Genomic DNA, 18,150 nt, shown 5'->3' with positions numbered 1-18,150 from the left:
GCTGAAAGTTTTAAACACGCAGTCATGGTCAAAAGTCATTTTCAGAAGAGCTATAATAAATTTACTACCGAACCAAACTTCATGAATGTTTTCGTGACAAAGTAGTTTGTGTTCCACTCATTCATCACAGAAATCACTGGAACTGAAGACTGACATGTTGAACATGTTCTTTACAAGCGGATGGAGACTTTTGACCACCATCACTGTATGTTCTCCTCTGCATCAGCACAAGGTCAATCACAAAATTTGATTCTGCACTTGTCTATAATATATCTTTTAATGACCCTATTGTCAAGGATACTATAAGATAACACCCACCACAGGCTGTTCACCCTGCTGCCATCTGGCAAAAGATACAGAAGTATCCACTGACATACCACCAGACTACAGAGCAGCTTCATTCCCCAGGCCAAACCCACTTAAAGTGTGCAATTTACTCCTTTCCCCTCACTTTGCCTTTCTTTTCTGTGTCTGCCGAGTCAGATTCAAAATCACGAATGTGCCCCAAAACAGGAAAAAGTGAAAAGTAGCATGAAGGCCAGTGACAATGCAACAGTTTACCTTTTTATATCTTTTACTTTAGTCTCTCTTCAAACTCAACACAGACTTAATGATGTTTGAGCACTGCTTCAATTGAGATGGATACAAAAGTATTTAAACACCAAGTCTTTAACTTCAGCAAGTGTTAAATTAGCAAATCCACCTGGTTGTCATTGTTCAATCACTGCTGATCGGCGCTGGAGCCGCTCAACACCTGTGACTACTGCAGAGTCATTCGACGCCGGAATGAATGTCATTTGTAGATGTTAGCAGGTGTTAGTGGGTCTTTTTGTCCAATGTGAAAGGGGTACAAGACACACACCATCACTAAATAATGGCTTAGATCTAAGAGCTCAAGATAAAAAAAAGGATCCTCACAGACTACCTGAGACTGTAGACTGAATACCAAACAATGTTCATTGCAGACAGGATTTAAAGAATTCATGAAGAAATAAAGATCTGTCTGTAACTGGCCTAATGGTTCTTTTGCTGCTGTCTCTCTCTCTTTCTTCTGCTGACAGCAGTGTTTCCAGCACAAGTAGGTGAAATGGTTCTTTACGGCCTGATTAGGACGCTCCATCGATAACCATTATATTAGAGTGCCAAAGAAAATGGGCTACCTGGCACACACGGCCTTCTTCACATTCTCTAGTTGGCTTCCAAGTCTGCTCATCAATTGTTCTCTCTCTACCTCTGTCCACTCTGTCCTCACCCATACCTCTGTTAACCTGATTACTTTAATATGACCTTGGCATGAACCGTATTTGAAGGCTTATGGATGTAAACGTGTACACAAACTGCTCTTCTTAATGACTTTCAATACTTTGTCTAGTGGAACCAAGGACTCAAACGTTTTAAGTGAAGTCGTGTCCTTCAGTCTCCCCTTGTAAAATGGCAAAAGCAGAGTGAAATCTTTCCATTTCAGACTGCTGCTCTGACAAAGCAAACCTCCAACATCTTGAGGCACAGTGATGAATTTTGATGCTGTACTTTGATTTACAAGAAAAAAGTCTTCAAGTACTTTTAAGGACACCCATTAATTTAATAAAATACCCTTTTCTACTTTTTAAAAATCCACAACTTTCTAAAGAGCCAAGGCCTTTGGGAACCCTGTTAAATAATTTATGAGTGGATGAACTGATGAACGAACTTCCGAATTTTATGGAACAACAGGATGATGAAACACTCTCGGTTCATTTCTTACCCAGTTGTTAAAGGTTGAGCTTTAAAAAAGTTCTCACTTCCTGCTTCGGAAAAGCAACATAAGGAAGAGAAATTATAGCCCAGAGTTTGATTTAAATCACACAGGATTAGTATTATCACAGGACCTCTGTCTTGATCAAAGCACATTAATATCTTAATTAGTGTTGGATCCTATTAAAGACAGATTTGCAGGGGATTAAACTCACTGTAGGTCTGGTGGGAACAGGGCTGTCCTCTCTGTTTCTGTGTCTATCTTGGACTTCTTCACTGTGACCCACATGTTGGGGATTATTTTGGGGCTCTGGGGAGCCAGGAAGTCTAGAAGGGCAGGAGGATATCGACATCGACCCCTGTGTCCTCGTCATCCCCTATGAATGACTGCTGGACATTTGATTCCAACCCACTGCCCTGTTACAGTATCTCAGTAACATGGCAGACTGTCAGACAAGGAGGATCCCATGTCAGAGTGACACAACCTGCAAACATGTACTCATTATAGTTTCAGATCTGCCCGGCAACTAGTGGGCTGGTCTATTGGATGGCCTTGAAGGGTTAAGGTAAACACTGGGGTATTCACTGGCGTGCTAGGGGAGAGGAAGGGAGAGTTGGCGTGCACCAAATGATATGTTTCATCATGGACCTGTGACAAACAGCAACTGGGTCAAAAGCATCTAGACCACAGCTCAGAACCACTCTATCCATAAAGACTCCTTACAGATTCCTAGAAGTGCAAGACTCTTAAGTATCAGATGCTCAGTAACGTGGAGCATCCAATGAGAATTGTAAGGAGCCCTTATGTAAATCCTCATTGGGACAAAAAGCATTTCCTGTTCAGGTGATTAACATGTGAAACTCCTCACCTGTAGAACTCAGCTGGATCCTGACTGGCATCATTTTAAACTCAAACTGTAACGTTGATCTGATCCGGTGCTTCTTATTTTACCTTGTTTAATTGTACTGTAACACAGTTTGTGTTTTGTATTGTTCTGTCTGTATTTTCTTGCTCATATTCATTGTCAAGGCTGTGTTTGTATTGTCTCTTGTGTATTTGTTTTTGAGTTTTATGTTTTATGTATTTTAAAAGCCCATCTACGGATAAGAATAGCAAATTATCCGAGGCTATAAATGCTGTGGTGTGTGGTCAGTTTAGGCTACCTACTTGTTCCTTTATAAAAAGAAAAAACAGCAAATAAATACATGAATCTTCCAATATGACAAGTGCCAGTTATGAAGGTGACACATTAGTATTTTGTGCTATTCCTTAAAACATGGGAAACTGGACTATTCTAGGACTTTGAACTGAAACTGTCTTAAGTCATCAATTAATTATTTGATTGATTAATTGATCATTTGATCAACATTAAATTCACATGCAACTATTCTGATAATAGACTACCCTGCAAGTCGTTTGTCATGGAAAATTGCCAAAATTGTGCAGGTTCTGGGGGTTTGGGGTCCCAATGGTGAAGATTTCATGTTGTTTGGACAAAGTGTTCTGAAGATGTCACTCTGGGAAATAAGTATGCAACAAACATTAGCTAAAAGAGAGCTGCACTATCTGATGGAAATATTCCCCATCTTGTGCATCAGTTTAAAAACATTTACTCATCATTTAGCCTAACATATCTGGTTTTAACTGATGATGATTTCAGCTGTCTCTCGTTCACAAATGTAAAATCTTTATGCCTCATTCTGTGTGGATCTGGTGGAGCTGACAGCAGATAGATTACAATGACATCGACGAAGAAACCTGATCAGCTTTACAAGAACAATGTGCCACAAATACAAACTGTAACGACTGGTGGAAAAAACATCTAATTGCGTTATATGTTAAAGCCTTATATGACACAGCAGGAAGTTAAAAAGCAAAATTACATGTAGAGCTGCACGATATGGTAAAAATAGATGGCTATTAATTAAAAACAGATATTATGATTGCAGTATGTTTCACAATAAGTGAACAATTAGAAATCATTTTTTCATCACAAAATTTCATTTTCACTGGAAAAGAAAAACTATTAAAATCCTGATGATGTGATGTGATTTGTTGGGTCTGAACCAAACAAACGTTTTTCTTTACATCTGGAAAACTAAATTGGTAGGCCGGGGCATCTCTGCAGCACTACAGTATGTACAGTACAGCACTTCATCATAATGCTGTTTGTCACATTTTACTTACAAACTGCAGCTTCTGCCACTTGGATATTTCACTTTGCCTTATTGTGATTTGGATAATATTTTGATTTATTGTGCAGCCCTTATTTAACAAGGGTTGTTTAGAGCAAGAAAATATTTAGAAGGATTCAGGATTATATCAGAAGACAATGCTTCATAAGGCGTTATCATTGTATGTATCAGGATGCATCTCTTTCTGAGCTCTGAAGACAAAGCAGTGATAATATTTCTCCTTTTTCCTTTCATTTCGTTCCTTTTGCTGACTTAGAGTTAGCAATTCAATGCAGGAGAAAGGCTGGCTGGGATGTTCCTGTTTTGCTGCTACCTCCACCTCACCCATAAGCATCGTTTAGACACACAAAACCAATACCGCCATGAATTATATATCACTGCATGACTCATCATCAGCTCGCCAGGCTAATGGCAACAAAAAAGACCAAATCCTATGAGGGCGTGAGACACACAGCCAGACAGCAACAAAGAGGAGGAGCACTGCAGACAGACGGAGCCCTCCATCATCACTTCCTACATATGTTCTTCACTGTAAAAGCTTGAATAATAGAAAAAAGATTGGATGAAATGAGGAGAGAAGCACAGGAGGAGGCAGCTGTACACAAATCTGCCTCATCAGCTTCTCTGGTGAAATGAGCCTCCGATCATTCACAACTCAATAAATCGAGAAGCTGCTCATTTTGTCAGCGCTAAATTACAAGAGACAGCAATAGATCAGTTTAGATGGAGAGGAAGGAGTGTGCCACATAACTCATCACCAGAACTGAAAGCATATTTCATGATGATATTTTTTATCCATCTGAGAATTTTTGATGCCTGCGTCAAGCTTCTAGAGATCTCCACAAATACACAATTATGGTCAGTGGCATGACATGCATGTAGGAATGTTGGCTTTGGTTTGACTTCTATGAGTTGAATCCGGGCGGACAATTACAAAGTCTGGAACTGGGCCATTTTCCCTGTTTTATTTCACTTTTTATTCAAATACAGACAACTAGAGCCTTACACAGAGCTCCCAATATGGAAAATCATTTCCAGTGAATCCACTGAATTCTCTCATTGTTAAAAAGCTAAAGATAATTTAGGATGTCACCCTCTGAACAACTAATTGAGCCTCAGTTACATAATGCAACATTGTAACAAAAGACTTTTTACTGGAACATGTGTTCAGTCTGAATGATTTCAGACAACCGTGTTGGCTTCTGCAGATTTTCACCAAAGCTTAACTTTGGTCATTGACAGGAAATGAGTATATTCTACAAAAGATGGACTACGGATTTGTGGAAAAATGACAAGATTGAGATTTTAGCAGTCAAAATGGGTCATTGGTCAGTGGCTAAATGATGTAAAGTTGAAAACACATTAGTGTGACTCAAGTCTCAAGCCAAAACACAATGAAAGCCAAAATGATGGCTCTGTCTGAGCTGTTTAACCGAAGAGTTCTTGTTTTGCAGTTGCAGAGGTTTTGGGTTTCAGTGCAGGGATAATTATCTTGCCACCACTTACTCTTTGGCCTTGCTCATAGAAAACACAGCGTCAAGGAATGTTTTTCATTCGTTACTATCGAGACAAAATAAGGAACGATTTGTATCACTTAGCGGATGATAAGTAACATGACATTTTAGGACAGAATTGCTAAATTGACTGATGATGCATCAAAGATTGTGTTTCACTAATTTATTAGATGACACTGGTAACACTTGTCTCATCAAATATAGTGTGTACTGTGTAATATGGAGCCTGTGCCCTGAGCTTAAAGTTCATCTTCATTATTATAATAACAGGGTTGGTCTTTATCTCAGACAAGACATTTCCATGCTGCATGAAGCCCTGACAGCACAGGTTTACTGTGTAAAAACATGTATATCAGAAAGCACGACCCTTTACTAACACTCCTGCAAAGAGAGTCATTTTGGATTTATACATTGAAAGCTACATATTACCCAGGTTTGAATGGCGAACTGGATTTCTCTCCCTTTTTGTAATTGTTTTCTCTTAGAACTGATAGATCTGTTGTCTCTTAGACAGGTCCTTAGAGAGAGAAATAGAAAGTAGTTTCTCAGTCTTCTACCAAGCTTAATATTAAATAAATAAGGCCCAAAATGTATACTGAGATATTTGGTGAAAAAGTTGCCCAGTCCTAGAATTTATGAAGTGCATTTGGGGAGATTTCAAATATCAATATCAATATTGTGTATCACGATAGAGCCTGAAAATATTGTGAGATTATATGAAGCCATATCTCCAAAAGAATGTCATCAAAACGCAGCAGAAAGACATCTTCTTCTCTGTTCCACACATTCTTCCTCCTTTTACAAATCTGGCACCTACATGACCGACAACTTGACCGCCACAGTGTGGTCAGAGATAAGAATGTGTTATGATAGTACAGTAGCAGCTAATAATACCTTAATAACTTGTACAGATTAAAAAGATGCAGGCAGCTATTCTGAGGTCTGGAACCAGGCTAGTGCTCATCCATGGCATGCTAATGCTACACTATACAAACATACTAAAGGTTTATGTTCCCTTGTGTTCTCTGTTAGCAGCTCTACTTGTTTGTGTGTTCAGTAGAACTCCAAAGGCTCTCTCCTGACTCCATTGGTGGCTTTTTTGTTTATGGCACTTGTATACCCATAACTGCAGCTCGCCACAGAAATCTACACACACCGTACTACACACTACTGACAAACACAATGACATGTCGTGCTGTGGCTCAGAAGTACAGTTACACTTCAGCCTCTCTTTCAAAGATCAGGAGACCATAGCAACTGTGGTCAGTCGTCCTCCAGCTGTTCTACACTGTTGCTACATGACAACTGGAGCCCATTTTAACCAATCAAATTACAGAACGGCTCTGCAGCCAATCAGGGGAAATCTCCACAGAGGCCTCGCTTCCGGCTGACATGTGTCCGAAGCTCGTGGGACAGCTTAAATGTTTCAACACATTGGCGTACACACTTATGGATTTCTCACACACATTAGTACTTGGTGCATTACACGCCTGCTGGACACTAAGTCGTGATGAACTCATTCTTTTCTCTCCTAATTTCCTGTTCAGAAGCCTGGCTGTATTGGCTGACACTAAGCAATGATTGGGCACCAGAAGATAGTCTTTATATTTTTATTCCATCAAATCTGTGTACCTTACTATGTGGAACCTGTTGGATCACATCTCCATGTGTAAGCAACAAGTAGCACAACATTTTACAAAACCGAGAGAAGAAGATGTTTATATACCAACATTCCCCTCAGCCCTGCATGTGCTGTTTTACAGTGTGGTACCAACAGTGACCTGAACCAGCATTTAACTGGATTGGCCAGATCCTGATCTGAGTCCTGGTAAACAATGCCCACTACAGTTTTGCAAAGCTCAATGTGACATCTTTAAATTGCTATTTATGTCAAAACCCCCAAAAAATTTAAATTTCAGTTTCAATATCACAATGATTAGAAAGATAGAAGAGCAGCACATCAGCTCATTCACAGTAAGTACCAGGAACCAGAGTTCTCTGCTTTGTCAATTTTCTGCCAAATAATTAATTGACTAATTATTTCAGCTGCCATTTTCCAAACAAACTTGCATCACAGTTAAATCCTGTGTTTTTTAAATGAATGTCCTTCACAATCAAAAGCAGAACTGATGCACACAGGACTTGCCATCAGGAAACAGTGTGGTGTTGTATTAATCACACAAAAACCAAACCACCCTCAAACTGTTCTGCCAGGTTGACTACTCACTCCTGAGGATGATTTGAGCTCGGCTGATCTTCTGTTGATCCTGGGGGAACCGGTGAAGTCTTGCTACAGCAGGCATGTCTGTGGATACCTCAGTGATGGGGCCTTAGGGGGCCACTAGCAGCAGCAGTCAGAAAATATACAAAAAACCTGCAGGACCTCCGCCTTCTCTCTCCTTCAACTATCTCTGCCTTCTTATTTCTCTTCTCTTTCCAACTTTTGCACCTACTCTGTCCTGTTGCACTTTTACTCACTTCTTTGCCTTTCTGTCTGATTCCTTGCTAAGCCTTTCACTTTTACCAGTGTTTCTTGCTGAGTCTCTCTGCTGTTGTCCAGCTGTGTTGCAGCATGCAGTGCACCACTTTGCCAACCTGGGGATTATTCCCAGAGACCATGAGCTCATCAAGAAAAAGCTAAAGTGGGGAAGGCAAACAGATGGAGAGTTGGGGGGGGGTTGTCACGCGCTGTCACGAGCTGACGAGAACAAACACATGCTAGACTGATGTGGTGCCCTGTCGGAGGGGGTGCTGCACCCTAAATGTTTACACCACGCTTTCACCCTCCTGACCTGCAAAAACAAACTCATTCTGGCCCGGGCGACGCAGGCTGTCTCTATGGGACGAGGATGCAGTGTCCCTCTGTGTGTCTCTACCTCTCTGTGCCTCCGGCTCTCTCAGGTTTCAACCCCTCCTCCCCGCTAAGCTTTCACAAGATCCAGAGCCACATGGCGTGCTGCTGGCAGGGACTGTAACGACTGAAAATACATGATGATCCCAAGTTAGCAACTTTTTAAATGTCGCTGTGGAGACAAGCTGCTGCCAAGTCTGAGCCTGGCTACATGACAGGTTCACATTTTACGTGTAATGTAATGTAATAATAAAAATCTAATTGTGCAAAACTGGCATAACAGCACAATGTTGTGAATACTTTAATTTGCTCAATTAATTTTTTTTATCAATTCAACACCATTAGCAATTATTCAACTGTTGTTTCAGCTCTGTGCAATCATTTCACTGTGCACTTACTCCAGTATACAGTACTGTTGCTATTCTTTTGAGGTACACTTGGTACTACACAACAGGGTCCACAAGTCTGGGACCACATTAAAAATCTCTAATATTGTCACATAAACCTGTATATAATAAGAAAGTTTGAGGATTGGGAAATGAAGTGTCAGAAGTCACAAAGAGGAGCATTCTCAACATCAAATCGAGGCCAGGCTAAAGGTTCCTAAGGGGGCACAGCATGAAACAGGATCAGTGACCACACCATCTGAAGATCAATACAACAAGCTTAGTGTCATGAAAGATGGAAAAGCAATTTCTTCATGGATTTCAGCAGAAGTCAAAAGAAGAGATCAAAAGAAGGCTGTCTTGTAATGTCTCAAAGGATGTGTAGCAGTTTCTTAACTACCTCTCAGGATGGAAACATGGACTACTGTTGAGGTGGGCTAAGAAATCCTATCTAGTCCTATTTACTGATGAATCCGAGTTTGAGGTTTAGTCAGTAACAGCAGGGTGCATGTGAGGAGACGAGCAGTAGAGAGAATGATACCACAGTGTTTCAACCCACAGTGAAACATGGTGGTGGGAGTATTCCAGTCTGGGGCTGTTTTGCCTCCTCTGGAGTTGGACCTCTACACAGAATTGACTCCACCCTGACCAAGGAGAAGTACCGATCCATTATTCAGAGACATGTTAGACCCTATCTTAGCTAGTGGTCTCAGACATTTGGATGTAATTTGGATGAGATTTTTATAGATGTAAGTGCTCAACAGTGTGTTAGGCAGTTAAAGTTAGCTCGACCTTTTCCAGCTGTAACATTAAAATGCTGCTTGCACATTCATTCATTCATTAGAATCTACTAAATAATATATAATACAACATTTTGCACATACATATAATAATATGAGCATATGAACTTGAATATTGTGCTCCAATAAGATCCCAATCTTCTCATCACTGATCAAAAAACCATCAGTAGAGACCGATGAGACGGATGTCCTCTGACTTGCAGCAAGTATTAAAAAATAGCTTCGGAAATTACAGAGGAAATTAACTAAAAATCATTAAATCACTTCAGACATTTAAAGCAAAGATACCAACACATCCTTTGCTTCTCTGTGAGTTGGCTGCATTCTTTTATTTAAACTATAAATTAATTTTCGTTCACGATCACTTTTATCTTTTAATTAAAAAAATATTTGATCATATTTTATGTTGTTCGCTGCAGTGGTAGATGCTGATATCCAACTGACCCACAACAGTCCAGTCTAAACAGAACTAAAGAACCTGTACAGTTTCACCTGCTCTCTGCTTGTGTGTGTGTGTGTGTGTGTGTGTGTGTGTGTGTGTGTGTGTGTGTGTGTTTGAGAGCGAGAGAGAGCCAAAGAAATAAAGGCACGGAGACAGAAAAACAGAAGCCGATATAAATATTTAGCTGCAGGGGTGCTGCACTTCATCCCTTCCCACCGATAGATGAGGCAATCTGCCCTCCTTCCTCCTGCAGCCTTTTCAACACCAACAGCTTTTATAAGCAGTGAGCTGTTGGCACTCACCACACGTCCAATAGGACCATACAGGTCAGGCCGGGACAGCGTTGTTTGTCTGACCCTTTATCCAACAACGCTATGTTTAAAAAAAACTGCAGGACTCAGGATGAAATGATTATTAATGTCAATGTTGTCGTTCTGTAACATGAAACTTAGACAACTCTGTCTAGAACTCATTTCCTTGAAGAGAGTAAGAGCGACATCTGTCACATTTATGTACAAGTCTATCCATCACTCCACTTCTACCTCTTCTACCTCCCACAGCTCATTCCACCTTTCTATCTGTGACTGTTCCTGCTCTTCACCTCAGGTCTTTTCTCTCTCTCCCTCCCTGTCCTGAACTGATCAGAGCGGATTACCGGCCAGACCACAACACAGACAGACGCCCGACGGCCTGTGACCCGTCCCTCCCTCTCCTGATCCTGGCCCCCTGTCCTGCACCGCTTTAGCCTTTTTAGGAGAAAAGAGAAACACAGATAAACACAGTGTGTGCAAGTGGATCTCCGCTTGTCTGTGCGTGAGCTCACAGCTCTGAAACTACGTCACTTTACCCCGAGTCAGACGAAGAGACTCTGCTCTACTTCTGACTCCACACATAGCAATGAGGTGAAGACGCAGCTGCTTTCGATGATGTAAGACCAAGTGATGAGACTGGTGTGTGTGCTGGTCCAAAATACTTTTTACACATACTGTAAGTCCTGAGAGTTATCAAAGCTATGAGTGTGCACACACACACATACACACAAGTACACACACTTTCCACATGTCGGCAGTGGCCACATCCACTTGCTTCCCTAAGATGGAAACTATTCTGTGCTTTGTTCAATAGCTTACTCACACATTCCTTCATGCATAGATGAGCGCGCACACGCACACGCACACGCACACGCACACACACACACACACACACACACACACACACACACACACACACACACACACACACACACACTTTCACCTGCCGATACAGTAATTCTAAAGGTGTGGTGACACTTGAAGCTTGTTTTCTGTGTCAAACAAACACCAACAACACAGAAATGGCAAACTTTTTTCTCTCCTCTGAATCCTGAAGAAAATCAACAAGCCCCTTTTTGGCTGTCCAGGTCAAAGGTGAACTTCACAGACAGATCCAAAGCAGAGGCATATATGTGAGTAAGAAATCTCTTTTAGCCACAGGTTGACAAAGGAGAACATCTGGTTCCTGTTATCTGTGTGTCTGTAGCATTTCTCCACTTGACTCAACATGGTGGACATCAGAGAAAAGGAAATAAAGTGTGCTGTTGAGGGCAAAAGGAATAAGTTGGTTCACATGGTGGTCAACTCGTTTGCTCTGTTTCACACTCCTCTTCAGTGTTGCTCAGAGTTGGCCCCTGTAACTTGCTTTGTCATTTGGTCTATATAACCGTTATATAACTTTAATCTTCCAGCGTGGCAAAAATGACAACTGAGCCCTCTAACCTCAGAACACACACATACAACACACATGATTTTCACAGCCAGTGACAGCTGTCCACTGCAGCACTGAGCTATGTGAATCAGATGGAAACACAGTGGGGGGGCTTGAGGGTGGGTCACATGTGCCACAAGATCTGTTCATTTGCACTTTGTTACTGTACATTTCACCACATACGAACAAGGCAACATTTACACAAACTAAAGCACTAACTAACTAAAGAAAAAGGTTTGAAAAAGGTCAGGCACTACCATGCTACAATTTAATTTGCTACTGTAGAGATATTTACTCTTCATAGAGGTGGAGGAGGACAGCGTCTTCTTTACTTTTATCTTTTATGATACGTGTTGTTTCTAATCACTTGCATGAGTCATTCGGTTTTGTTTTGGAAGTAATATATCACCTCTTTTCTTGGAGCTAGAGGTTCTGAAACAAAGGGCAAGACAAAAGAGATTCCTAAAATACAGGTGGAATTAGGGCTGTGAATGAAGATTATTTTCCTTACAGATTAAGGTTATTAGTCTTTAAAATGACCCAGAGCCCAAAGTGACGCCTTCAAATTGCTTCTTTTGTCCAACCAACAGTCCAAAAACCCAAAGACTCTTCATATATTGTCATAAATGACAAAGAAAAACAGGATATCCTCACATTTACGAAGCTGGAACCAGCAAAAGTTCAACGTCTCTGCCTGAAAAATGACCGAAACGATAAATCAATTATCAAAATAGTTGGTGATTAATTTTCTTTCAATGGACTCATCGTTTATTCGACTAAATGTTGCAGCTCTAGTTTGAATAGTCACACAGCTCCACCAAGGATCAGACGTTTCTCCTCGTCTGCACTCTCCCTTACAGCGAACAGTTATTTCTTTTCAAGTTGTATAAATGTGTAAAAGTTGTTCAGTTTGCTCTCAGGCCCGGGGTGAGAGGAGGGACTCACCAAGAGTAAAGTACAGGCCACCAACTCGATATAAATCAGGCCAGTAAAGTGGAGTTACTGTAAATGTTAAGTAGCTCATCCTGCAGATCCATTTAACCGTCCTCAGCTGACTGTAGTTTGGTCCCTTACGATTTATGTCAGCATTGATTATTGAGCTGCTCCTGCAGAGTGTGAACACTGTCTGCATTAGGTCACTAATATTTACTGGTACTCTAAAGCACTTTAGATAAAAGCTTCAACAGCCAGTTAAAAAAGCACTTTTTACACTTAGATGCTGTAAATCAACACATGTTCGTGTGTTAGTGAGAGAACCACAAAGCAAGTCTGACACATGGCAGCTTCCATATTTTCCTTATGTGGAGCATGTCAGTGTAATATAGTTAAGATGTTGGCATTGAGTCAGAAAGGTCACATGACAGCTAAAACATTAAAAGCATTATTAAAAGCTTCCGCTGCATCATTCACTCAGCACAGATCACCACATACAACAAGCAGAGGTCTAAAATTAGTGATCTGATTGCGGTGCTCACTCATGTGGCAGGAGTTTAGGCACCCACTGAGTGAGTGATGGAGGGTGAACCCCCGTGTGTTGAGAGGATTGTCAGGTCCACAGATGACAGCGACTGGAATAGGCGCCACTGAGAGCAGCTGTCAGGACAGAAATACAGTAGCAAAACAGAGGGGTGAAAGGGGAAACCCTGTCGCCTTCCTCTGGCTTCTGTATGCAGCTCACTGCACTGCTGAGAGAGGGAACGAGGGGAAGGACACAAGGAAGGACACAAGGAAGGACGGAAGGAAGGCAAATGTGTGAGAATTAGCCAGCGACAGAGAGAGGGAGCTGGGGGAGACTGCTGGAGAAGAAAAACAGGAGATCAGGGAGCAGCCAGGAGATGTTAGAGCAAAAGAAAGAAGGATGAAGGAAAGAGCCCGAGGCTGAATACAGGAAGTTGCTTCTTCTGAGGGTAGTTCTCTGAATAATAATAATATATGCTACAGTGTCTGGCCTTGATATATAAAATGGATTCAGGTCAGAGTGGGATTTATTTTTCTTAATTTGATTATCAATTCAAATACATTGGTTTTAAGTCACTGAATTACAGATACACAAGCACAGTCACCCAGGAGACTGGGGTTTGTGTTAGTGTGTGAAACCGAAAGTCAACACGTCAAAGTGAATTGTTTTTAAATTACATTACATAGCTGAGTTACCTCAGACTTACTTTAACCCAAACCTGGATCTTTAACCGAACCCTCTAACCCTTACGCTAAACCTAAACCTAAACCTAAACCTAAACCTAAACAAGTAAGTTTTCTTGCCTAACAAAGTGACTGGGGAAAGTGGCGAGCTAGTGGGAGAGAGACAGACATACAACAGCAACAGACATGGCAGCGTCACAGAAGAGATGGATTTATGACAAACACAATCTGGATCAGATCTGTCATTTGACTGAAGTGAACCATGTGATTCAGATCAACAGTGATTTATGTATGCTGCATGCTTGATTCATTGTGGCCAGTTCTTGGCATCAGTAATGTGATTTTTTTAAAGGAAGTACATTAAATTGGTGGGGTGAAAGACGAGAAACCATTACTATATCAGCATAATTAGTTTTGACGACAGAGTGTATGGTAAGCAAAACAAAGCACGCCTCCCACCATCACACACAGCTCTGTTCTGCTCTTCTATGGTCAGATTTGGGATGACAGGATGCTGGCACGAATCCCCTCTTACTCTTTTTGAATGTCTTCTTATGTCACTATTACTTCTCTCTCTCTCCTCTATCCTCTCTCTTCCTCTCTCTCTCTCTCTCACACACACACACACACACGCACACACGCACACACACACACACACACACACACACACACACACACACACACACACACACACACACACACACACACACGCAGCACTATTAGCATAACGAAGCGCATCACTATCAGGTTAATTAGTGGATGGGATTAGAGTGTGATGAGAGGCATGGCTTAGGGAGAGGAGGGAATAGTACGAACGAGAGGAGAGGGGAGGGGAGGGTGTGGGCCATGGCAGGTCATGAGGAGCAGCATCTGGATGCTGAGATCACACAAACAGAAAGAGGCTGCAATCAAGACTTTCACTTCGCCTCCGCTGGATTAAGACGAAGGAGAGGAAAACAGAAAAGAGGGAACAAAGGGTGGACGAGGAGAAAAATCAGCAGCAAGTTCTGCCTCGAATGTGGTAGCTGCAGATTAATCTTCACTTTGGGACTCTAAATCGGAGCACAAACACACAGTGAAGCGCTGCACTCATCGGGGGAACAATGTTCCCCCTCCCATCCTCCCCTTCTCTCACCCCTTCTCTCACCCCTTCTGGCAGTCAGGCAAATGCAGATACACAGCCAGAGGAAGGAGCTACGTAATGAGTTCATGTTTCAGAAAACCAAGGTCGTGGTGTACCACTGAAGTTACAGCCTGCAATGTTTCTGTGGCAGAAGTAGATTGAGCTGTGTGACTGTGCATACAGTGTGTGCGTGTGATGGGAATGATTGTGTGTGTGTGAACGAGCAGCCTCCTGCTGTGAGTTCATCCTTTTTATGCTTCACTTTATGGTCAATTACCAGTTTAATAAATTACCTTTGATTGGCAGATGTAAGCACCAATCATGCTCAGTGTTGCTAAGAATACATAATTTAAATACCCATTAACTAACACAGTTACCAGGAGCCATCTATCACTAACTGCACGCAGAGTCTCAGCTCTAAATGAAGGTTTTGATTAAGAAAAGACAAGGATGTTTCTTTGTGGTGAGCTTCCTGTGACTCTATTCATTGTTTCTGGTAAAGCCATTAGTAACTCACGTTCCCTTCAAAACATTTTTCTTTATGACATATAGCTTTAGTTACACTGTATTTTGAAAATAATGTTCCTGCGGTAGAGCTTCCTGTCTCAGAGGGTTTCATACCTCCTGCACAGAGACCTACCATGAGCTGGGAAGTTTACCTTTATTTCAGTATTACAGGTCCAAACTAAAGCAACTGGTTTATTTTAATACTCCATTATTCAATTTATATAAATCCCTCAGAGGTTTGGTGTGAAAGCCCTGACCTGTGTTGTTGACACCGCTGTTCTAATCTCTGCTCGTCTTTTATTCTCTTATTCTCTCTATTCTCTCTCTCAAGGTAACACAAGCCAAATAAAGCTTGTAGGATAGGACAGCTGGGTATTCTGAATGTACTGCCGACCAGAAAATCAAAATAAGCCTTGAATACAAAATTGCCTGATGTTTACGTCTCTTTAAACTGAATTTGGCTTAATGTGATTAAAAACAGCCGATATTCTCAGTAAGTGGAGCTTACTTACAATATCTGAGCTCTTACCACAGACCGTAGCTGTACAGTTTGTGGTAATACAAATCAAATGAGTATATTTCCTTTTCCTGAACCTTCTCCCCAAAAGGACAATAATGTCAAAGCCATTACAAGTGGCTTTTTTGTGCTTAATCTCATGTAGACAGGCCTCTTTTGCAGACACTATTCCAGTGTGCTTGACAAGATGAGGTCTGGCCTTGTGGGATCAACTGCTTGAAACTGATGATATGAATAGGTAGGAAACCCTCAACAGTGCATTTTATATCTAATAGTGATTCAGCTCTGAGGCTTGTACAGTCTTATGTACACCCTCCAGAAATCTACAACACAAAAAGACTCTTTTCTCTCTCTCTCTCTCTCTCTCTCTCACACACACACACACACACACACCAAATGTGGGAAGCATAGCTACCTGTGTCCTGGGAGTTGAGCACCTCCAGGGCGTGCATCATGGCACTGGCAAATACATTGGCATCCTCCTTGCTGCCAAAGTTGAGGCCGTAGACCTGTCGGGCGTCGCGCCACTGGTGGAAGGTCTGCGTGGCTTGGTTGTACTTGAGCCCCTTGGGAATGGCACAGTTTATCACCACCTGGAGAAGTCCATGATGAGCAAGCAGGAAGGGAAAATAAGATAAGAGGAAAAGAGGAAACAAACTTTAGATTATTAATGATTGAAATAATTTTATGTATTTTTAAATGTATTTTAGTGAAAAACAATCAGCAGCTGCTCAAAATACAATAATAAAGATGCATTATGAAAGAATTGGCCCCCACTGAGTTCATTCTCCAAACAAATAGGGGGCACCATGCCATCAACATAACTGCTAACAGCTGCCATATGTAGCTGCTGTTAGCTCAGTTAGCAGTGCAGCTAACGGCTCGGACTGGGAGCTTGTGGCACCCAGGCAGTGATGGTGTTTATACCTCTGGCGAAGATATATTACATAGAATTATATATAGCATTTTTATATTCATATATCTGCTGGTTCTGTTCTCCTCTGTATTATGAATCAGCCTGCCTATATGCAGTCCATCCCACATTTTTTCAGATATTGCTGGATGAGATTCTACTTAAGTGAGGCTATCTAAGGGAGTACTTATACTTTTATTATTGTGGTACTTAAATTTTATTGTGAATTTCACTGTCTGCTAGTTTACTGTTTACACCTCACGATTGATAACCCTGCATGAATGCAGTTAATTGCCTCGCCCCTATTTATTCCAGCCTGCACTGGATTATGTCGTTATTCAAGGGGAGTTATCTAAAAGGATGCAAGTTCTTCTATTGTTGTGGTGTTTATACTTATTGTTGTTGTTCATGATAACTTAAATTTTACTATTAACAAACTTACCTTTGTTTCCTCAATCTATGAGCTACAGTATACCCTGGACTGTATTTCCAATGATTTAAAACTAACTCACACACCCGTATCTTGCCCCACTTAAAACCCCAATCTCATTAAACACAAAGTGACACTCTGTGGCCATTATGTGCTAGGAGGTCATTTTTACCTGCTTGTAAAGGGACTTTATGATCCACTCACTCTGAGCTCAAGGCTTTAGGTGATTCGATGCGAACATCAGGGACATTTAGTGCCCTGGGCACATGGCCAAGCACGAACGCCTCAAGCTTCTCCTGTCTGAGTTACTGAGACAGAGGAGTGGGTCTCAGACTGGGAGCCCCGGAACTGGACTGACTGTGACAACAGCAGATTGTCCTCTCTCCACTCCTGCACGCTCCATGCTCACAATGTGAAATGCTTTATTAACTGAAGGACTGTAATCTGTTCATAATCAATCATTATCAGTGAATTTTTGGCATCCTGAAATGTGGGGATGATGCGCACACACACACACACACACACACACACACACCATTTTGTGACTTTTCATCTGATATAGCTGTAATATCCCGAAAAGATATGTAATGTGGTTTAATCTCATAATCACTGTCATCTCATGTCCAAACTATTTAGGGACTGAATCCAAAACATTCCCCTGCAGGGACCCTGTGGGGCAAAAGCTTATCTTACAGGCCCCCGGGTTAATTAAGCTTTCACAAACCCAACGGTTAAAAACCAAGGGATTAAACTGCATTGAGACCAGCATTCAAACAGCTCATATTTTCTCCTGAGAGAACAATATTGCTTTGGCCAATAAACAACACTTCTAGCGCTAAAGCCTGTAACCAA

General features: G+C 41.4%; 1 protein-coding gene across 5 annotated transcripts in view; it reads right to left on the bottom strand.

Annotated features, from left to right (window-relative positions):
- enah (ENAH actin regulator) overlaps positions 1–18,150 on the bottom strand; it is a 137,672-nt gene that overhangs the window by 50,301 nt on the left and 69,221 nt on the right. For all 5 annotated transcript variants that reach the window (XM_084376907.1, XM_084376906.1, XM_084376905.1 and 2 more), the window contains exon 3: positions 16,371–16,548. In XM_084376907.1, coding sequence (XP_084233033.1) covers positions 16,371–16,548 — 178 coding nt within the window. The remainder of the gene's footprint in view (positions 1–16,370; positions 16,549–18,150) is intronic.

Source organism: Pagrus pagrus (genome assembly GCF_965226575.1).
Source record: "Pagrus pagrus genome assembly, chromosome: 16".
Taxonomy (NCBI): domain Eukaryota; kingdom Metazoa; phylum Chordata; class Actinopteri; order Spariformes; family Sparidae; genus Pagrus; species Pagrus pagrus.
This window is presented reverse-complemented; position numbering and strand designations above follow the sequence as displayed.